The 25,000-nt window shown below is 35.5% G+C and overlaps 1 protein-coding gene and 1 long non-coding RNA gene across 3 annotated transcripts in view; one reads left to right on the forward strand and one right to left on the reverse strand.

Annotated features, from left to right (window-relative positions):
* Positions 1-20,194, forward strand: part of LOC136833960 (uncharacterized) — a 194,414-nt gene extending 174,220 nt beyond the window's left edge. For both annotated transcript variants that reach the window (XM_067096239.1, XM_067096245.1), the window contains exons 3-4: positions 3,287-3,466; positions 18,492-20,194. In XM_067096239.1, the coding sequence (XP_066952340.1) occupies positions 3,287-3,466; positions 18,492-18,563 (252 nt within the window). In that variant the 3' untranslated portion in view covers positions 18,564-20,194. The remainder of the gene's footprint in view (positions 1-3,286; positions 3,467-18,491) is intronic.
* The window catches only part of LOC136833974 (uncharacterized), a 280,020-nt gene that overhangs the window by 220,945 nt on the left and 34,075 nt on the right, over positions 1-25,000 (reverse strand). The gene's annotated exons all lie outside the window — the stretch shown is intronic.

The raw sequence follows: 25,000 nt of genomic DNA on the forward strand, positions 1-25,000 counted from the left end.
AAAACACCCTTGAACAAACAAACAAAACACACTTGTACTCTCCCACCTGTTATCAGTCTTCCTAACACTACAGGGCAACCCCTTTCCTAAATCTACATCCCCCCCCATCACCCCCTACACACACTCATTGTCCTCCCCATTCCAGCACACCCTGTCCTTTCACCTGTCTCTCAAACTGCTAAAACAAACTTTGTCTCCTTAAATAAATCAACAATGATACATTTCTTCTTTTCTCCACCACATCCCAGCACATTCAAAATCCCAAGAACACTGTAATTTATTCTTTCTGTTTTTACAATTTTCAAAACCAATACCATGGGGCTTGAGGGATTCTACAAACCTCTTGTCCCCAGCCAGTTGGTACCTTTCAGACCACACTATCCATATATATAATGTATGTCTGTATGTAAATATATTTATGTATCCTTCCATTCTACAACCTTGAAAGAGCCCTCCACAAATCCTCAAGTCACTTCCACACAACAAATTGATGACAATCCATTTCACTTATGTATACTGTAGGTAACCTTCTCTTCCAAACACTAACTGATTTTCTTTAGAATGCATCTCATTGCTTGCGTAGTCTAATTCTCAAATCCACTAGTTAAAAATATTCCTCTCCATTTAACACATTCCTGAGCTCTTGCTCACATTCACTCTAAATATTTCACCATCTCACACTTTCATCTCCCTCACTTTTTCCTCAACTTCTTTAGTCACTAACGTCTCATATCACTATCCTACCATGAACTTCTTCAATACCTCCTACTTTTGTTCACAGAAGTAGCCCTGGTGGATCACTACCCAAATGTTGAACTTTGCATACTCGCCAATTTCTCATATCACATTATCTTTAATCTTAACTATTTTCATTAGTTTTCTCACCCTTTATCAATCTCACTTGTCTTGATATATACATGTCCACATTCAGTGCTTTCTTTTCTAGTTAGAACAAGTTTCACTTCTCACTTTTACTTCAATCAGATAAATGATCTAATAGATATGCCTCCAGCCTTTTCTTCTTGTACCGAGAGATATATCGACAACTTCACCTACTCTGTATCAGTAAACATCCTAACAAACTTGTTTCCTCTTTATTTTCTTGCTTTTACAAATTTAATTATAAATGGTTTTTAAACCATGGATGTCCAACAATAAAGCCCTTTTCAATTCAAATATTCATAATGCTTTCTCCATTCCTATTTATATCAGGTACTCCCTACCAAGCACATATTCCATAATTTTATCGTTAACCTTTAACTCAAATCAGCCATTATAACCTTTCCTCTTCCTATAAACCTTGACAAACAGTGTGTTCTCAGAAACCTCTTTCATTCACACTATTCCATTTCTGGACAAAATACACTTACTCTGCAACTTTTCTACTGCAATACTGAACTTCACAGACACAGAGTCCTGCACAAAGACATTTGGACTCATTCGCCCACTGGCAAAGTCTTCCTTGTAAAAATTACTCCTCAACTTGCTTTACATGTTCCAAACAGACTTTCCAATGCAGCTCTCTCTCTCTCTCTCTCTCTTTCTCTCTCTCTCTTTATACACACAAACACGTAAGTATGTACATACATATATTTTAAGCCAGAAGATGAAGTTAAACACACCTCCTCAGGTGTCTAAAATACTGTTTCACTTGTTTCTGCCGACCTGTTTTCATAATAACTGGATATTCCAGCAATTACAGTTTTATATATATATATATATATATATATATATATATATATATATATATATATATATACATATATATATATATATATATATATATATATATATATATATATATATATATATATATACATATTCAGTGACTCAACTGGTCACTTTTTATCAGATATGTATGGTTAGGACAGCAACGTGACCTTGTTCTGATAACACTTCGAATCTTACTACCACCACCAGAATTACTTCATATTACTGCATTTGGATCTATGGCCTTGTAGTGACAAGCGCATCTGAAAAATGTTTGACGAATTCGAGAAGTTAAGACGCCATTGTGGTTGCTACAATTACGTATGTGTGTGTCTGTGTGAGATACATTACACACACACACACACACATATATATATATATATATATATATATATATATATATATATATATATATATATATATATATATATTATATATATATATATATATATATATATATATATATATATATTATATATATATTACATATATATATATATATATATATATATATATATATATATATATATATATATATATATATATATATATATATTACATTTGTACTTGTGCTTGTTTGTATACATAAAATACATGCATTTACGGTACAAACTGTGAATGAACCAAGTTGTTTCTGCTTACGCTAGCCATGCGCACGTCCTCTGAGTGTATGATTTAACTAATATTGCACTGGATAATTTACGAGCTTGTTGGCGCGCCTGGAACCCGGGCTGTTGTCTCCCCTGCCCTCCCGTTCCCCTACCTACCCCGATCCTACCCGGGGGACGACAAATTAGATCAGATCCTTTCGGATTTTACTGTTATGGATATCAGCTCTCATGACTTATTACGTGTTAAGAGTATGCATTCATGCGCATGAACGGACGAACGTATCGCCGTTAAAGAATTTCGAAATTATGGACAGAGGTTTAGTACAAAAACAAGGTCATCACGATGGGAGACTGAGCGTCACGGAAGTAGACAGAATTTCCTTGAAGTTAATCAAACAAAAATAATACAAGCCAACTTATAATTGTGTACTGGATTAATTTACTTTTTTACAAGTAAGTTGTGAAAGCCTTCTCTTACTTGGATTTGCGGAAAACATAAGAGGGAAAAATCCATATAAGGACTGATCCAGCATACTGACGTGAAAAAATTACATTATAGAAGCGAAATTAACTATTGTGCCATATTTTAATTCTGTTTGTACAAATCTGAGTAAGTGTTAGAACGTCTTCCCCGGAAGTGATATTTTAGCTGAAAATTTACATTTTCTAAAAAATATTCCGTCAGGACTTGTTTTATCACTATTATCATCATTACAGCGACATTAGCTGCAGATGTAGCATAAATCTCACTATTTTTAACAACGCTGCTACTACAATCACTGCTAGCACACGGAATGCAAAACACAATAATGATAATCAAGTAATCAACGATCACTGCTTTCATACAACATACCCCGAGTTTCAGAGTTGTCAAACTAAGCTGCCTCAAATGATCTAGCATTACTAAGTGCCCTAACATACAATTATCACTCAGAACACTTAAATAGCAACAATTTCTGCCCCAGGAAGTGGACGAGGAGAACGAGGTGGGCACTGGGGAGGTGACCGAAGAGAGTGCAGCAGCGGCCAGCAAGTCCGAGCACGACCTCCGTCAGCAGTTCGAGAGATTCCTGGAGAGGATGGACCGTCGGAGGGCTCACCCGCCCAAGACAATATTGGAGGGCGTCGACACACTTGCCAGAGAGGTTAGAATCCCACTCGTTTATACTTTTTTACTTTTTCACATTATGGAAGCGAAATATATGGCTCAACATGTTGAATGTGGTGAACTACCATTGTCTCTCCACAGAGAGTTTGTAACAATGAAGAGTGCCTTGAGAATTCAGACAAGTGATTCTCCAACCAAAAAATTATTTGAATTAAGAGATGTATTTATAAGCAATCACTCACCACCTTTCCCTGTAAGAGCTAGAAGATTGTTTGAGTAGTTGAATATAAATATAAATAGTAAAATTACCTCCTCCTTGGACTACGAATAGATTAAGAATTTGCACACACTTGAAATATTATTCAAAAAGTTACTCATTTACCCCAGAACACCACAGACAACATACAATAGAGCATATAAGTCGAAATGGTCCACATTACGCAATATACACAGACCGATCTAAATCAGAGTACGGAGTGGGGTATGCTGCAGTATCCCAAGACAAAATTGATCAACTCTCTCTACCTGATAATGCCTCGATAATTACAGCTGTTATGTGCAATAGCATCAGCCATAAAAATAATCAAAGAAACCTCGTAATAATTTTGTAATTTTGACCGACTCTAGAAGCGTCATCGAAGCCATTCAGAATTACAAACCAAACAATAATATTCTCCAACAAATAAAGTTATTACTCCATAAGTTATATAATACCGGGAAAAATATAGAAATATGTTGGATCCCTGCCCATATAGGGATTAAGGGAAATGAAGAGGCTGATAAAACAGCTAAAGATGCAGCCCATTTGACACGATCTCTTGTAAATATCCTAGTTAACGATTATATAACACATATAAAAGTAGGCATTATAAACAAATGGCAAAATAAATGCAATGAAGAACCTGAAAATAATAAGAAGATGAAGCAAATAAAACCTGGAGTTATAAAATAGAGTTCATCATACCAAAGAGAAAGACACGTTTCCGAATAGGCCATACTCGTCTGACACATGGACACTTAATGAGCAGCCCACATAAACCAGCTCCCGAATGTTTAGAATGCAAAGTGATAATAACAGTTAAACATGTAGTATGCGAACGCCCAAAATACAACCAACATCGGTTATCAACTTTTGGAAATGGATCGATTGGTGAAGTTTTATCAGAATCTGCAACATTTTCAGTTTACTCAATTTTACAAAAGTATAAAAAGTAATTTATGAAAACACAAAATCCCACCAAGCAACTAATAAAAAAAAATCTTAATTTTTAAAAATCTTAAGTTACTCAGAATTTTATCATCGCTCAGTTTTTTTATTTTTTTTATTTTACAGATGAAACTTGAGTAAACGTATTTAATGTGTGCATGTGTTCTAGTACGGAAGCATATGCCTTTTCACACATTTTAAAATTTTCATTATTCACTCATCATCTAGTCCCAGTGCTTAGCCTATGGCTTAGACCTGGTACTCCATTTCATTTTAATCCTTCGGGCCAGCCCTATGAGAGCTGTTAATCGGCTCAGTGGTCTGGTTAAACTATTTTAATAATTAATAATAATAATAATAATAATAATAATAATAATAATAATAATAATAATATATATATATATATATATATATATATATATATATATATATACATATATATAATAATCGTTGTTTCTTAACCAGTTGGGACTTCGCATCTCTCCGGTGACTACCATTGGGTTTAAGTTATTCACGAGGTATAATGAATTTGATGTTAAAACTAAATTTGTGGCTTGATGTTTGTGAATATAAAAAGGCCATGGTGAATATGACAAAAATTGTACACTATAATATATATATATATATATATATATATATATATATATATATATATATATATATATATATATATATATATATAAATATAATCAGATATGAAGACGAGAAAAGTTATTAAAGGAAGTAACTATTTGAGCTCTTGGCTATTGAATCTTCCTCCCTTGACTCTAAATTAACTATTACTACACAAATAACAAAAGAATAAGAGAAGCATATGTGAAGGATTACGAGTAAGCTAACAGATGTATTCATGATATTTCCAAAAATAACAACCTGACATTATTCCTCCTAGCGCCATTCACTGCTATATTAAGATTACTGCCTCGTCAGACACGCACAGCTCTGTATAAATACTTACATACAAGAGAAGGCACGATTTATTACTTAACCCGGAGGGGGTTGCTAGGGATAGTTACCTCTGCAGGGAGGATATGGCTACCCTATTTGTTCAACCTGCCTGTTGAAAAGGTTTCTCCAAAGCATAGAACTGCATATTACAGAAACATCCACTGAAACTGGTGACCACGGTCTTATTATTCCTTGAAATGTTAGAGATGATGAACATTTGAACTCGGGAGCAGATTACAAGGAAACGCACATTTCCATGCCATTTAAATGAGCTATTTAATCCAAAAGATAATCCATCTGAACTGAGTGTAAATCTGAACTAGAGGAAACAGTTCAAAGTTCTTGAAGGATAACCTTATATTTTACAGCTTAAGTTATCACTTAGCCCCAATGAGTGAGAACGAAAAATTTTAGTTTTTTCAGGAAAAGAGGAAATTTAGTTTAGAAAAGGAGAAAGGGAGGTAGACGCATTTTTAATAATTTCATTACATCTGTAAAGGATTTTACTACATAATAAGGACACAAAGATAATGCATATCATGTGATCTTTCCTTATAGCCTGTTACCGGCAGTTGACCCTGTGGTTTAAGCATCTTTTATTTTTTTTTCTGTAGAGAAATAGATTTGTTTATTTCCTTATATTTTTTATCCTTTAGCCTAACAGTAACTATATTCTAAGGCAAGTAAAAGGTGCAGATTAGGATATGATTTTATCTTGAGTAATTTTATCTCGGCAATGATGGTGATTCGTTTGCTATGAAACGTTGCGTATAGATTATCATCGAATGATACTTCAATCTATTTTCACTCCTTCTCTTTCTCTCTCTCTTGCTGGTATGGCACAGTGTATGTATGTATGTATGTATGTATGTATGTATGTATGTATGTATGTATGTATGTATGTATGTATGTATATATATATATATATATATATATATATATATATATATATATATATATGATAATTATAATATAACATGATAGTTAAAATAAGAGAATTGAACCTCGGTTCTCAAGCAGAATTTGCAGTCATGCCGGTGAGTTGCAAGCATACGGCTTTACTGACGCCAAAACGGAATTTTTTTTTCCTCCCAGTCGGAAGTTAGTGCTACTTAAATGCCTATCTGTTGTTTAGCCTTAAGTATACGTCCATCGAAAGCTCTCTCGTACTTCAGTACCGAAGTACGGGACATAGGCTATATGCATGCTGTAGTGGAGTTCGTAAAGCTGTGTGACTGCTACTTGGAATACACGAGTTCAAATCCTGGTTGAGAGCTAAATTTCATTTCTGTCATTTATCTTAATTCAAATAATTTTTTGGTTGGAGAATCACTTGTCTGAATTCTCAAGGCACTCTTCATTCTCAAGGCACTCTTCATTGTTACAAACTCTCTATGGAGAGACAATTGTAGTTCACCACATTCAACATGTTGAGTCATATATTTCGCTTCCACAATCAACGATAGACAACACTGTTGTTTTATACAATACAGTAAGGGTATGTCTATCGGCTCCGCAAGTAGTTTGATAGTTTTTTAATTAGATTTAATGCCCTTTTATATTCTGACTTCATGTATGTTATGTGAGCTATCCAATCTAGGTGAGTATCAAATACTAATCCCAAAAATTTTGCTGTTTGGTTAATTGGTATGGAATGATTTTTTATTTTTAAATCTATTTCTTCACCTTTCTTCCACTTTTTTTTTTATAAAACACGACCGCCTGAGTCTTAAGTATGGATGATTTAAAGCCGACAGATAAGGTCCATTCATCTATTTTTATTATAGCTTCGTTAATGATTCGCTCTGCATGTTTTAGCGAGATGCTGAATAATATATTGCAAAATCAGCCATATAGAGGTTACTTTTTATTCCAAGAGGTAGATTATTACTTACATCATTTATTGCTAGAGTAAACAGTGTGCCACTAAGGACGCTTCCTTGTGGAACACCATTTTCAAGTGGAAATTAACTTGAAAATGCATCATCAATTCTCACCTGAAAAGTGCAATTTGTCAAAAAGTTTTGGATAAACCCGGATAAATGTCCGCGAGTGCTGTAGTTATGTAACGTTTTTCATATTGCATATCTCCATGTAGTATCATATGCCTTTTCAGTGTCAAAAGAGGCGGCTATAGAAATTTGTTTTCGTTCAATCCTCTTCGTATGTGGTCTTCTAAGTTAGACAGAGAATCCAATGTAGATCTGTTACATTGTGACCCGATTCGAGTGGGAGTCAAAATTTTATTTTCTCGCATGTGCCATGTTAGTCGAGCATTTACCATTCTCTCTAGTATTTGCATGTAATTGTTTACGTTACTGGGATCCTTTCCAGGTTTGGGGATAGGAATAATTATAGCTTTAAGCTATTCATCACAAAATAAATTTCAAAGTCATAAGTGATTATAAAATTGTAATAAGTATGACTTTGACAACGTTGCTAAGTGGCAGGTCATTTCAAAACAAATATTGTCGCCCCTGGGGCAGATTTATTGCTGTTGAAGAGAGCAAATTCCAACTCTTCCATATTAATTTTTCTATTATACTATATATCTTCTATTGTTTCAAAATTTATTGTTAATAATTCTATATTATTTTTCTTTGTGCGGAAGTGTTCATCTAAATTATTATCATTACTTACACTTGCTTTCACTACTTACATTTGTTAAGCTTTCTCCTGTAACATTACTTATTTAATATGGCATGTCTAGGTGGTTTAACACGGGTACCATTTATTTTCCTGAAATTTTCCCATATTTTTTCTATGGGAGTATTATTAGAGAGATCTGATACATATTTCCTCCATGAAATTATTCTTTCTTGAATTACTTATTTTTTAAATTTTGCAGATATTTTGTTATATAGAGGCTTTAATGTGTCAGTTTCTAATAATAATATAGCCAGTTTTTGCAAATTTTCTTCTGCTATCAGTAATATTTTATTTTACTGAACTTTCTGTTCAAATTATCTAATCATCTTCCAATTTGGTGTTTTATTTTTATTAATTCTACTAATTTTTCAGACCACCATCGGGCTTTGTCTTTTGTTGGCTGAGATTTTGATTTTGGTATTGCTTTATCAACAGCATTTTTAATGAAATCAACAATAAATCTATTTGTTCCATAATGAACTTGTATATACTCAAATGGTGGGATATTACTAGTGTGGAATTCATATAGTTCCCAACCTGCTTTATAAATTTTATATTCAGGGACATGCTTGGCGGGATTATTTTGTAATAATGAAATTAATATTGGGAAATGATCACTGGTATGCAAGTCATCAACTGTATTCTAATCCAGTCTATCTACTATGCTTGAGGGACATAGTTAAGTCTAGGAGAAAAACATTCAATGTGTTTTTGAAAAATATGTGCTGATTTCGTTATCATATATACAGCACATGTCGTTTGAATCTATGCATTCTTCAATTTTACTTCCTGCTGTATTTGAGTTTGTACAATTAGAGTCCCATATCGGGTTGTGAACATTAAAATCACCTACTATTAATTTAGGTTCCTTGGCACTTTTAAGTAACTCTAAGTTTATCAATGTCGCAATTTTTATTAGGTTAGTTGTATAAATTATAAATTACATAAATATCGTTTTTTATTCGGATTTTAATACCTGATATTTGTAAGTCATTAATGTTTACAGGTACTTTGTCATAAACTACTTTGTTATGTACATATATGGCTGTATCTAAATTTCCTTCACCCTCTCTTGATGCTGATGCTAAGGTGCATTTACCTATTACTGATACAGTTTTGTTGACGTGTTGTAAACGTCGTATTAGGTGTAATCTGGTCTGTAGACCACTTACGTTCCATTGTATAATATAGCTATTGAAAATATTTTGTTATAGCCGTCGAATTTTGCTTTCTTTTGTTTGTATTATCAATTTTGGTTTTTTCTACTAATTCGCTCGCGACATTCACTTGTTGTTCTTTATAATATATTAAGTGCTCAATGCACATGCAACCTTTTTCATGGGTACTCAAATCTGTGGTTCCTTTTTTCTGTATTTCATAAAATTTCTTATAATGTTTGTTAAACCATCTTTAGTTATGTTTTTATTATTGCACAATTCAACCAAACAATCATTACATCCAATGTGTTTTCATGTACATTTTTTGTTCCATTTGCTCTTGTACCAACTATATGGAGCAATCTCTTCTTCCTTGACATAATCATTATTATCTATGGTATGGTTCTCTTGCACTTCTTCAGTGTTTTGGATATCTCTATCCATAGGTTTGACTATTATTTTATGAGATAAAGATACATTCTTAGTTTGTTTTTGTTCTTTCTTCATATCCTTTGTCTTTGGTTTAACCGATGTTGCTCTAATAATAGTTTTTTTTGTGGTGTTCTCTCCAAATGTCTCTTTTTATCTTTAATTTCCGGTCCTTCACAACTTTTCTCTGTTACTTCTGTAGTAGTATCTTCTTGTGCTCCTATTTACATTAAGATTTCAAATGAATCTGATAAAATGTTATCCATATCCTTTGTACTTGTTTCTTGATTCTTTACCATTTTAGTTTTTTCTGTAAAACATTATCTCCTTGAGATTTATTGAGCTGCGTTTTGTTAGTTCTATCTGTATGTGTTTTTGTTTTAGTACTGGTTTTTGTTATCGAAGAATATGTATGTTTCTTAGCAGGATCTTGAATTCCTCTCACTTTCAATTCTAATTTAGCCTCTTATAGACATCCCTGTTCTTTCTTGTAAAATTGTTAATTCCGTATTGTATATGTAGTACATACATTCTTTGGATCTTGCATGATTATTCTGCCCACAGTTTACACATTTTGGTTCATTGCACTTCCATTGTGTGGTATGTTCAGGAGATCCACAATAAGCGCATACCGATTCATTTCTACAATTTTTCTTTGTATGCCCATAATTACTGCAATTTTGACACTAGTGGCTTTGGGACATAAGGTCTTAACTCTCTCATTTGGCATAAAATTTTTATTTTTTGTGGTAGATCTTCACCCTCAATTTTTTTTTTTTTTTTTTTTTTTGCTACTTTTAATGTTTGTTTACGGATTTTTTTTCTTGGTATAACATATACTTCACAATCTCTTTTTTGAGAGTCTAATAGCATTTTCTTTTCGATTGGTTCGTTATTATTTTCAGGAAGTACAAAGGTACCTTAAATGCTGTTCATAGTATCGTGTTTTTCCACTTTCACGTTAATGTTATCTATATTTTTCAAAGTCAAATAGTCTTCCGACTGACTTTTTGTTGTGGCTTCCGTAAGCCAAGTTTTCTCCTTTATTTGTCTGAACGACATTTCTGCCGTTGGATGCCTATTTAATAGATAATTTTCTCATTTTAAAGCTGAAATATTTTGGTCAGCTTTTGGCCAAACTTCCACTCCCAAAGAGGGAGTCGAAGTGAGTCAAGGTTGGGTCATGCCGATATTTACTCTTTTTGGGTGTTTTATACAGAATTAAAGTTTTTATGCCACCCTGATTTTGATTATTTGGATTTACACAAAATTGTCCATTTCCATACCAGAAGATCTGCTCTGTACTGGAGCAGCGGTCGTCAACTGTGTCAAGATGGTTCCATCAAAGGGTCCAGGGGTACTCAAAACTCTATAATTACTACTCATAAAGACTGGGGGAAAATAAATTTTAACCTGAAAACCTTAAAAAATATCATCAGCCTTTCATGGAGTTCATTCTTCCACCAATGGCACTAGTGAGAACTGACTCCCAAATTTCTGCCCCCTACCCTACCCCACAGGAGATGGCACAGCATGATTAGAGTGGCCCAAGTGTAAGCCAAACCTGCTTCCTAGGACTGAGAGTATTACAAGGATACAATCATCCCCACCCTAATCATGTTATGGGCAAACCAGATAGAATGCCGAGTCCTATCCCCAGAACCAGACCCCCTGGAATCCGTGGTCCAGCCCTAACCCCAGAACCAGACCCCCTGGAATCCGTGGTCCAGCCCTAAAGGATAGTTCCGCCTTTGAGCTATCAATCTTATAACTCTCAGGTCTGAACATTATCAGACAGCTGATGGTCCTACCACAGTTCCCACTATTTAGCTTCGGATATAAACCCAATCCCAGCTATGATCATCTTTTACTATTACAGGGTCCAATAAATTTTAGCAAAAGTAGAAAATTCCAAAAAAATTAATCCAAACAAATATATAATGATATACAGGACTCTTGGACTCACACCCGGGAACAAATTCCTGGGGTTCAAGAGCCCCCTCACCACGTCAAGGTGGTCCCACATCGAGGGGGAGAGGAAACAACGAAATACATTGTCTGTGGTCAGAGTCACTTTCATTTTCATTGTTTCCCACCCAGTCAGCGGTTCGAATGCCACTGGTGACGAAGCCCTTATCACTTCACCATTCCCCTTGGCTTTAAGTTATTCATGAGGTCTAGCGAATTGAATATTAAACAAAATTTTTGCAAATTTGTATGATATATATATATATATATATATATATATATATATATATATATATATATATATATATATATATATATATATATATATTATATATATATATATATATATATATATATGTATATATATATATATATATATATATATATATATATATATATATATATATATATATATAATATATATAAAATTGGCTAAAATTTTCTTTAATTATATATACAAAAATGGATGTATGTATTTATGTTCCACATACACTCTGAAACACACAGTAATTTCAACCAAACTTGTTATGATGAATTACTATCTCAAAAAGAACACTGTGTGTGGGTAAGACATTACTGGCACCAAAGGGGGGTGTGGGAAGGGGGTGACATGTAAAAATAACCAAGAATGACAGATATTAGTGTCTAATCCACAGTTTTCGAGGTCGCTGAGATGAATGGTGACACTTCCAATGCCCTTTTAGTCCAAGTTCAGCCCCAATAGGAAAGGGGGTGAGAAAGGGTGGGAATGAGGGTGACGTAAAAATTACCAAAAACGACAAATATTAGTGTCTAATCCATAGTTTTCAAGGTTGCTGAGATGAATACTGACACTCCCAATGCCCTTTAAGTCAGGGTTCAGCCCCCAATAGGAAGGGGGGTGATAAGGGTGGGAAGGGGGTGATGTAAAAATAACTGAAAACGACAGACAGTGTCTATTCCATAGTTTTTGAGGTCGCCGAGATGAATAGTGACACTCCCAATGCCCTTTAAGTCAAAGTTCAGCCCCCGATAGGAAGGTGGGTGAGAAGGGGTAGGAAGGGGGTGTATTACGATCTCGCTTTTCGAGATCGACAGGTTCTTTAAAATAAACAAGCAATTGGGCTGTAATGACTGACGAGAGGTGACAAACAAAGGAGGGAGGAGCTGAACAAAACCAAAATGTTACCTTAAAATCAATTTATTTACAGTAAGCTATGTACATATTTACAGTCGAGTCAGGTTCAGTTAAATTTAAAATAAATGAACATATCATAAATGACCAAAAGCATCATAAGGATGAGCAGCTCAACAGACACATTACAAATGACGAGTCAAAAAAAACATAAAACATTAGCAGCACAATAATTACATTTACATAAAGTCAGAACCCAGAACAAAATAAAAGCCAGAGCAATAAATGGTCAAATCAATAAAATAGATTATCAAATCATAAACATACAAAATCATGAATATTAACAGGCAGCAAAGCAATAAACATCCTCAGACGAACTCAATAGAGCCGTCGAAACAGTCCCAAGCTGCTTAACAGGAACACTGCAGGACAACTCCGACAGAGTCGAAACGACAACCATCTCGTCCTCAAGCACAGTGCTGACGTCCTCCTCCAGTACCGACGACCGCGACGGAGCCGATACGGCAACCATCTCGTCCTCCAAGAAACGTACTGACGTCCTCCTTCAATTACGACCAAGACAGAGCCGACACGGCAACCATCTCGTCCTCAAGAAACTCTCTGCTGCTAGGACCTGACTCGCAAAGTCGCAGGTACAGATACCTGCTGCTGCCCTGGACCATCGGTCGTTCTGCTCTCCAGAACCTGGCTCGTTGCTGCTACGAACCTGACTGACGCTGTCAAGCACTCCACGACAGACGTCAACTCACCAGCACGAAAAAAACACAAATAAAGGAGGCAACAACCCACTAAGGGAACAATCGACAAACACTTGTTCCTAACAGGGTGACATGTAAAAATAACCGAAAACGACAGATATTAGTGTCTAATCCAAAGTTTTTGAGGTCGCTGAGATGAATAGTGACGCTCCCAATGCCCTTCAAGTCGAAGTTCAGCCCCGATAGGAAGGGGGGGTTGATAAGGGTGGGAAGAGGGTAACATGTAAAAATAACCAAAACGACAGATATTAGTGACTAATCCACAGTTTTCGAGCTCACTGAGATGAATACTGACACTCCTGATGGCCCTAAAGTCCAAGTTCAGCCCCAATAGGAAGAGGGGATGAGATGGGGTGGGAAGGTGGTGACACGTAAATATAACAGAAAACGACTGATATTAGTGTCTACAGAGAGAGAGAGTATACCTTAGTTTAATCAGACCACTGAGCTGATTAACAGCTCTCCTAGGGCTGGCCCGAAGGATTAGATTTATTTTACGTGGCTAAGAACCAGTTGGTTACCTAGCAACGGGACCTACAGCTTATTGTGGAATCCAAACCACATTATAACGAGAAATGAATTTCTATCACCAGAAATAAATTTCCCTAATTCTTCATTGGCCGGTTGGAGAATCGAACATGGGTCCAGCAGAGTGCTAGCCGAGAATGATACCAACCCATCCAATGATTAACTATATAATCCATAGTTTTCAAGCCTGCTGAGATGAACAGTCACACTCTCGATGCCCTTTAAGTCAAATTTCAGCCCGATAAGAAGTGGGGGTGAGGAGGGGTGAAATATAACAGGAAAGGGAGAGAGAGAGAGACAGTGAGTTTATCAGTTGTCATTCAGACTTTTCCCGGGCAGCGCTGGGTTGGTCAGCTAAAATGTATATGTATATATGTGTATATATATACATATATATATATATACACAAAAACTGGCTCAAATTTCGTCTAATATTCAATTCACTATAACTCGTGAATGACTTTGAGCCAAGGGGAATGATAAAGTAATAAGTGCTTCGTCACCAGTGCCATTCGAACTGCCGACTGGTTGGGAAACAACGAAAAAAATATATATATATATAATATATATACACACATATATATATATATATATATATATATTATATATATACATACATATATAATATATATATTATATATATAATTATGTACATGTGTATATATAATGATTGTTTCACTCTCGTGTTTATACAGAAATGGAGTCTTCATCTTCCTTTTAACGAATTATTTTCATGTTATTGCTCCTATTATGTAAGTGGCAATTCTTGCAAATAAAGGTTTGCACTTGCTACTTGGCAGAAGAACACTCATTGCAATTACGAAAAATCTAAAATTTAATTTTTCCATAACGGATGGGTATGTACTCCATTATTTTACAGCCTGAAATCACGGCCGTGTCATCTTCATCACCCTTTAGCACTGCAGTCAGCGAAACGGGTTGGGAGTGGAGTGAGGGAGGGTTGAGGGAGTAAGGGGAAAATAAGGAGAGACTATCAGGTGTCGTAGATGGCGCCACTGGAACCTGTTTCATTCACTATCATGGGACAGACAGGTAAACCCTCAGGTAAACCACACCTGTATTAGTGCGTTTTACCTGGCCATGCACCCCCTGTCTCATTCGCTTGTCTCGTGTTTTCTATCTCTCTTTCTCTCTCTCTCTCTCTCTCTCTCTCTCTCTCTCTCTCTCTCTCTCTCTCTCTCTCTCTCTCTCTTAGTAGCACCAGAAAAGGGTGTAACGAAAAATCTATGCCCTGCTAACGGCAGGTTAATGGCCTCGATCCAAAAACCATTTGATATGTATTTGAACTTTATCAAGTAACTACTTGAACAGAATCTCTTTAGGTTTCTCATGAAATCAATAAATGCACAGAACCGAATGACCTCGTACATTCTACCCGTGTTTTGGCTCCTTTCATAAGAGACAGCCATATGCACAGTCCAAAATCTCCAAAAAAATTATAAATACTTGCAAAGAAGGCTATCGAAACACTTATGAAGCACTTTGCATCATATGGCATATAACTACTGGATGATATAACCCAGCAGGTCGGTCAGCGTAACATTTGGAGTCAGTGTCACACTAACCGAAACCCTTCAACATTTATCAATCGTATCATATTAGGTGTTGTTGTAAGGATTACTACTGGCACTAGATCGTGACTGAGATGGCGATTGGACGGCGTCACAGTTATAAAATAACTTTCATTGTCTTCAGATGCTTTATGCAAATATATTTCATTAACAAAGTTATGGTTCTCCCCTACATCCAAAATAAGGCTATGTATGCCAACCTGAAGTGTACACCAAACTATGCGGTTTAACTACCTTGAAAAGTCTGCGTTCATAAACAGAGTGCACAGATAACAATTTGTCTTACAAACCACAGCAAAGCTTTATCTTCCTGGATTCCACTAACACCCATACCCTTCCTCTTCCTCACATTTATTCACAATTTCTCCTTTTCCAAAACACTCGAAAACTTTTTTCTGCAGTTTCTCTTTACTATCTCCAGTCATTAATGCATCCTGTGCAAACATCCGCCATTTCATGTTCCATTCATGACATTTCCGTTCTCTGGCTCATTGCATTTATCCATCAATAAAGATATTAAAAAAATTAAAGGGAAAACTAAGCTCTGTCCTAGCCCATATTTAACACCAAAAAAGTCACTCTCCCATGCTTCACTTCCTTCATAAAGAAATCTCTCCTAACAATTTGTCTTTTATATATAAATCAACACAATCCAAACTGCCTCTTTATAAATTCTACCTTTAATTTTTTTAAGACCATACATGCCACATATTGCTTTTCTCTTGATTTCTCACAATTTTCCCACGACTAATTCAAAACAAACATTTGATACATACACCCTTTTCCTCGTTCAAACTCACTTTGTTCTTTTCCTAACAATTGAAAATTTTACATATGCTTTCCCCGGAATATTAAGTCAGGTTATGCATCTATCATTCTTGGTCTTCCCTACTTCTTTGACACAAAAGAACAGTTACCCATACATCCATTTCATCAGAACCTTTCCCTCATTAGTCATGCCTCGCTTGTATTCCCATCAACTCCTGGTATTTCATTCTTTAATCCTATTCTTTATACATCCTCACCCGTCATTTCCACAGCATTATCAAATTGTCACTAACCCGACAGTATCTCTTCATTTTTGCTCTTTTAACCTGAGATCCTATCTCCTTATTTTTGCTCTTTTAACCTGAGATCCTATCTCCTTATTTTTGCTCTTTTAACCTGAGATCCTATCTCCTTATTTTTGCTCTTTTAACCTGAGATCCTATCTCCTTATTTTTGCTCTTTTAACCTGAGATCCTATCTCCTTATTTTTGCTCTTTTAACCTGAGATCCTATCTCATTTTTGCTCTTTTAACCTGCGATCCATTTGCTAATTAACCTTTCTTTCTATATTTACTAACTTGTAGAACTTATTTTAACTAGAGACCTACCTTGCTATCTCAGTTTTAGTTTTCTGTAAAAGAAAACTATTGAGATGATCTTGTCTGTCCATCCGCACTTTTTCTGTCCGCCCTCAGATCTTAAAAACTACTAAGGCTAGAGGGCTGCAAATTGTTATGTTGATCATCCACCCTCCAACCTTCACTCATACCAAGTTGCAACCCTCTAGCCCCCGAAGTTTTTATATTATTTAAGATTATAAGTTTACCCATGATCGTGCGTATGACAGCGAAACAGGCCACCACGGCCTGCTGAGAGTTTTATGGCCTGTGGCTGAGAGTTTCATACAGCATTATACACTGTACATAAAACTGGATTGCGCCGAAGAAACTTCGGCGCATTTTTACTTTTTTTCCATTACATAGCTTTTTCCTCGCCAGCCTTCCTCTTGACCCACATCTTGTGCCCCCATAAATTTCCTTCTCATTTTGTCTTGCAATTATACCCTAAATTATTTCTCTTTCTTTACTTAGCTTTTCTTTTCTCATGCGACCACTCACTTATTTTATTTCCTCTCCCCACCCTTCTATAACCACAAACGTACTCCTTTAACTACTGTCTCTAATGTTATTCCATTTTTCAATCACTTTCTCCCAATATACTCTACTCATTTCTTTCTTATAAAACTCACTTGTCATAATTACCAATAAAACTGCATTTCAAATCTGGCACTGGCCGAAAACTGAGAAATACTGTTCATACCAAGGACCTCGGTTCACACAAGTGAAACTAAAACTTGATGCCGTCGTGCAAAATGAAGGAAGAACGTTATTACTTACGAAAAAAATATATTTAAAAAAACACACAGAGAAAGAACACTTCTGATTTTAAGACTGACAGAGCCCTTCAATAAAATAAAAAATAAGCACTTAGATCACACGAGATTTAGAACGTAAGGCTTTCAGACCTGCGATCTACTAACTTCGTCTTATTTCTTTAAGAACATCAAATGTAAACCTGCTTCAAGATCGGCTGCGAGAAGGCCTTGTTCGGTAAGAGAGCAAGATTTGAATCGAGGTATATTGATTTTTCTTCTTAAAGTTGTCTCAGTCAACAGGTTTTTTTGTGAGGTATCTCATTACCAAGTGGTATGTTTTCAAGAATCCAGATAAAACAGAATGTTTGACCATTTGCGGTTTTTTAAACTCTATATATAAAAGATGCACATGTACGTGTTTTGTATGGGGAAAACCGGTATTCTTTAAATGCTACAAAATATAATGTCAAAATTTCCCAGATCAATTCTCTGAAATGCATGTACATGATCTCCCCCAAGTAATCATTTATTTTTGTTTTCTTCCTCAGGCTCCAACTTGCACGATGGCAGACGACGAATTCCCCAAAAACTACACTCGAAAGTCGCGTCCTTCCATATGATGGCTCTGTATTCCACTGACGTCACTCCTGTATATACTGTACACTTGTTTTTTTCATACAAATGTATTCATCTTTTATAAAGGGCGAGTGCGAGGCTCTCTGAGGCTTTAGTCTCTGTTTTACGAAAGAAAAATGAAACTAAATCGACTCAATTCCTTGTTGTGTAGTTCTTGTAGAGGGGGTGTCGGCAACATTTATGATAATTGTTAATAAAGCACATATTTTTCACCTTAGGTCGACGCCTACTCTTTCAAGGCTCATCAAACAGACACATGTATGAATCAAATTAGAGAGTAGGAGATGCACTTGTAACGAAATGTATGTTGTTTTTGTTTTTGTAACATTTAGTTTTTCCTCTCTTTTTAGGTTTTAATGAAGATATATCACTACTATTTCAGTTTGTGTATGGGCTTCTTCTGGACGGTCGCTCCTTGATAAACTCTTAGAGGCTTGTTGATAGGATCTATATCTAATGTGGGAGCCAGTGCTCCAGTTTTACTGTCTTATTGTTAAAGGCCGTCCATTCAACGAAGAATGGTTTGTTTACGCGAAGTTCTTGATCATTTGAAGCAAGAATCTCCCTTCGCCTACTTTCTGAAAATCTTATTTTGGAATCCTGCTTTTTCAAGTTCATAAAATTCTAACATAAGAATCTGACTCTGTCATATTCTTGGCAAAGGTTTACCTTTCTGCCAAGTTCTTAAAACATGGAAATACAACTTTGTCATATTGATGACAACTTGAAGTTAGAAGCTCCCTTGCCAAGTTCTTAAAAATATGAAACAGAAATCCACAGATCACGTTTTAATCTGATAAAGGAATTAACTTCGAAAAATCCTGGTCTGACCTACCCATTTAAGTTCTTGGAAATTTGCTGTAGGATTCCGATTCTGACAAGTTCTGTAAAGTCCGAGATTCAAAACCACCTACGACACGTCTTCATCCGATACAATAATTCATCATTGTCATATTGTTGAAGATATGAATCAGATATGCCCCTTTATCACATTTCCGAAAATCTAGCGATGGAGTCCTTTTGACAAGTTTTTAAAATATATAGATACATAGTTGGAGTCAACCCATGTTGAGTTCTTAAAAATCCAGTTATATTTCACTTTTGTCAAGTTCTTGAATATCTAAGTTAGACTATACCTCTCTCAATTCTTTGTCGTTCTTAAAAATCTGGAATTTTACTTCCTTTGTAAAATCCCTAGGAAAACAAACTTAAACTAGCCTTTCCCAAGCTCATGAAAATCTAAAGACGAATCCACTCTGTCAGCTTTTTGACAGATTTGTTTTAGCAAATCACGGTCAAGTTCTAGAAAATTTAAATTTGAAATCTATGTATGTCATGTTCTTGAATACCTAACTTAAAAAACAAATGTTTTTAACATAACTACAGAGCGTTAGTAAACAGTATTACAAGGCTATGAAGAGCTACCAGGCTCATACAAATAATTCTATTACTATATTACATTTCCTTGAAAATATTTAGCTATACAGTTTGATGAATATCACACTGAAAATAATATGGTACAAAGAAATTTTCAAGCATCCTTGAACACTCAAAATTCTACCTATATATATGTAATACAATGCATTCGTCAAATAAAAAGTCCCACTAAAAGCAATGAACTGAAAAGTAAGACCCAAGCAAAATTCTCATAGGACTTCCAGATATGCAGTACTCCCCCCAAAAGGGTTTCCAGTCAACGTGGAAGGGTTCACACAAAAACACAAACGCACACACACATATATATACATATATTTGTGTCCTTTTCCATTAGAAGGAATGGTACCATAAGATGTTAGCTTTCCGGTCCTCGTAAATATAAAAAAAAAAAACTTTGGAGTATGCCTTGTATATGGAAATTTCATGAGAATTTAATGTGAGAAATCGTCACGCATACTGAGCTGCTTATTAGAGGTAGTTAGAAGAGAATGCAGTGATATTAATACTTGATAAGACTGTTGTTCACTATCAGCATATTTATGCACAGTTTTAAAATCAAGCTTTTGAGACAGTAAGTGCTGGTACCTCCAATTAACTAGAGAGGAACATCTGCCTTTATAAATCTCATACATGATTCTTGAACAATTTGAATAAGGTTCCAGATCTACCAAGTAAATGTACCAGACATAATATGGCAAGCAGAATACACAGGCTTGCATACCAGGCATAATATGGCAAGCAGAATACACAGGCTTGCATTTGAAAAAAGTACGTCACTCACTTCTCGTATTCGAGTGATTTGTCACCGATTCTAGTAAAATTACGAATGTTCGTCCGGACATATGACCATACTCCAAACTGCTAAATACGCTGTCAGAAGTAATTATCGGCAAACCACACGAGATAACTCTCCTCTTATAACTTGAAATGGGCTCTCGACTGAGTCCCAAGTGAATTCAGAAATGGGAAAGGACTGCAACCGCCAATTAAAAATCAACATTTTTTTAACCACCAGAGGACGACATCAAAACTGTCCCAACTGGTCGCCGGAGGGAAAGCGAATTCCAGATGCTGAGGAAGTCATCCTTAATGACATAAGACTTTATCAAAGAATCTTTCTGTAATACAAACCTTCCCAATAAAGACTCCACAATTTCATCCAGATTCTGACTAAATGACATTACATATTTAGAAAGCATAATGGAATCTGTGCTCTTTTGTTTATACTATGCTTGAAAGATTAGTAGAAAAGCAAATGCATATTCCTTTGCTAGCAAGCAATGGATGTTCAAGTGTCGCGTCTGAGGTTACGCATGTTATGTATCAATCAAACAAATTAATCACTAATTCCTAGAAGTGGCAGAAGGAATTGTTAATTAATTTGCCTGAGTAAAATGCTATATAAAACTAATTCTCAATTATTCCACTTTATGGAATAGACACCAAACACGCGTACACACAGATACATGCATGCATATACATACAATGTATGTATGTATATATATATATATATATATATATATATATATATATATATATATATATATATATATATATATATACGAGGGTAAGTCAAAAAGTTCCAGGAAAAATTGTTGAATGATGTATTTACACAGGAATGAAACAACCAAATACTTGTAAACAATTATCTGTGATGTAGTGATCCATATAGACTTGTTACCTCAGTCATCCTCTTGCTACCGTGGTGTTAACATCTGCTTCAGAAAAGTAACTTCTTGAACCCATGGAAAATAAAAATTTTGAGATGAGAGCTAACATCAAGTTCCTGACCAAGCTTGATTGGAAAACAGGAAAAATTATTGAAGCTTTGCAACAAGTTTATGGAGATTCTTCTCCATCTAAATCAGTTGTTTATGATTGGATAAAGCGATTTAAGGATGGTCGGGAGGACCTCAAAGACAACCCAAGAGAGGAAGACCACCGACTGCAAAAAATGAAAGAATTGTGGCTTTGGTGCAGAATCTAGTGGATGAAGATCGTCGGATTACTATCGATATGATAGCTAATGAAACTGGGATCTCCCATGGTTCCGCATTTTCAATTTTAAATGAAAATCTATGTTTGAGTAAACTTTCAGCACGTTGGGTCCCAAAAGCGTTGCGCGAAGACCAACTGCATCAAAGAGCTGAACTTTCTCTTGCAGTTTTAACGAAGATTGAATCAAATGAATCAGAGTTTTTTGACCGGATTGTTACTGGAGATGAAACTTGGATCCATCAATATGACCCAGAAAGTAAAATTCAATCAAAGCAATGGTTACCAAGAGGTTCAGCTGCACCAGTGAAGTTCAAAGTGGCGAGATCTGCCCAGAAGGTTATGGCAACAGTGTTTTGGGACTCCAAAGGAGTGATTTTGATTGATTTCCTTGAAGGACAAAAACAATCACCGGGAACTACTACAAAGGTGTTTTGCAAAAACTGAAGACTGCATTGGCTAAAAACGTCGAGGAAAGTTGCACCGCAGAATTTTGTTCCATCATGATAACGCTCCATCACATTCATCAAGGGTTGCAAGAGAAGTCCTACGGAAATTTAGGTGGGAAACTCTTCCACATCCTCCTTATAGTCCTGATCTTGCTCCCTCAGATTTTTTCCTATTCCCAAAACTCAAGGAACACTTAAGAGGAGTCCGGTTTGAATCTTTGGATGCTGCTAAACATGCAGTTTTAACATGGTTTAATAGAAAGGCCCCAAATTTCTACAAAGAAGGGTTGCAGAGGTGGAAACAGCGCCTTGAAAAGTGTATAGAGTTAGATGGTAGGTATGTAGAAAAATGATGTTTGAATTTCCTTAAATAAAGAGTATATTGAATTTTTCCTGGAACTTTTTTGACTTACCCTCGTATATATATATATGTACAGAGGATATATAATGTATGTATAGAGGAATTTAAGTTAAGCAATTTGGACGAGATCGGAGGATATAATGGAGAGTTACGTTCATTTACTCAGCATATCACTGCTAGATTTTCATTAATTTCTCTACAATTTTGCCTCGTATCATCCTGATAAGGAGCTATACATCCGGTTATAAAGATGTATCAGAAAACTGAGAAAATACGAATGATTTCCCCAAATATATAAGTGCTTTGATGAACACCTAAAAATTAAGTGCACACTTTTGATACCAAATTACTTGGATCCAAATTTCATGCAGAGTTATGAGCATCAGTGTAGAATATTTTCTGAAGTTCAGACGAAAAATCTTGTTTTACTGAGAACGAAAGTATGACGTTTCACGTGGAATACCTCTGTCATGTATCTTCATCTAGCTTTTGTTTTTACGTCACTCTTCTGTTAAAGTGCCCGTGTAGATGAAATATCCATATGGAAAAAAAAAAAAGATACTACACGCGGAACTGATATTCCCTCAATGATATTTGAATAACCTAATACTGTCTGAGTTTTCTTTAATGCCTTTCACTTCTTGTAAGCAAAAAACAGTTTCTAATACCAAGTTACTTCCCTAAACCCTTATACGTATACACAACCTGGATTTTATCTGAAAATGAGCCTTCTTTTGTCATTTCTTCTTTTATCACAGAGGCTAAATGAAGGCACACACGTCGCTATAAGCTAAATAAATGATGACACAGGCGACATCAGTTGTTTAGTAAAATTAAAGCATTCAAATAACGATGTCCAATGCATTCATCTTTTTTTGTAAACCTACGAAAACCCATGGAAAAACACATGAAGTTGACATTTTCGCTATAGCCTTGACATAATCTTTATTGGTGTTGCGAACCTCAGGAATTATTGTCTGTTAAGAAAAAAAATTTTTTCCATGAGAACATCGTTCTCTCACTCTCTCTCTTTCCATGGCCCATTTACTCGTAATGGAGAAGACCCATTTGTGCCACGGTCTAAGTAGCTCATTCATCAGTCTGAGGGTGCTTACTGTAACCGAACCGTCTGCAGCCGAGTGATTTTTCACCTTCAGCAGACTGAAGGCAGAAGAGGTTTTTGAGAACAGTAGCTCAAATATGTTGGACAACGCCAACAGCTTTTTAACTGAACGACATATTTCACTGAAGTGACAGTTCACCTCCATGACAAAATATACAGTGGTCATTTCCTCTGTAACCTCACACTTGATGGTATTAATGATCATGACTTCCTGAAATCTGTTATCAGACAATTCATTTTACATTTTCAGTTTAAAGATTTACATTCTACAACCATCCACTGGATATTTAATGGTCCACTTCAAAGTATAGTGAAACAGTTTGCAAACAACGCTGACAACAATCATTTTTACCATGTTTTCTATAAAATCCTATGGTTTTGTGGACTCTCTGTGCATACATATATATATAATGTACAAACATACACACATACAAATGATGGCGTGCGCGCATGCATGCACATGAAATTGGTAGCCAATGGTTATATATGACGTTAAATTTGTGCGCGCGCGCATGGGATTGCATATAAAACAAGCTCACTACACAACAGGTCTTACGCTAAACTGAGTGGTGTAAGTGATAGCCGAGGAATGTCACAGAACGTCATCGTATATAACCACATCCCTCGATTATTCGCATTAGGCTACGATTACCCGTTAGGCTCTAAAAATAAACACCATCCTATAAAAATTCTATAAAACGCAAAAAAGTAAGAAGTATTAATGCTGTTTTTTTTTTAACTATTAAACACAAAATATGACACTAGCAAGCAAAATGTTTCAATCAGGAATGTCATCACAGTAGCTTAACCTGCTGAAACTATGTATTCATCATGAAGTATCTATCATCATTAAACACGAGGTATGGTATTGTACGCAGTGCACTTAACTGTATACTGAGTGCTCTCTCTATAGGCCTATGTACAATTATAACTAGAAAATCAAAACAAAGTTTAACAATTATGCATCGTGTAACTGTGATTCTTCCGCACTTCCTATCTGATAGCATCCCCTGATATTTACTTTTCTTTTGAACTTTCGAAATATGCAAATACTGT

This window comes from Macrobrachium rosenbergii, chromosome 4 (assembly GCF_040412425.1).
Source record: "Macrobrachium rosenbergii isolate ZJJX-2024 chromosome 4, ASM4041242v1, whole genome shotgun sequence".
In the NCBI taxonomy this organism is placed as follows: domain Eukaryota; kingdom Metazoa; phylum Arthropoda; class Malacostraca; order Decapoda; family Palaemonidae; genus Macrobrachium; species Macrobrachium rosenbergii.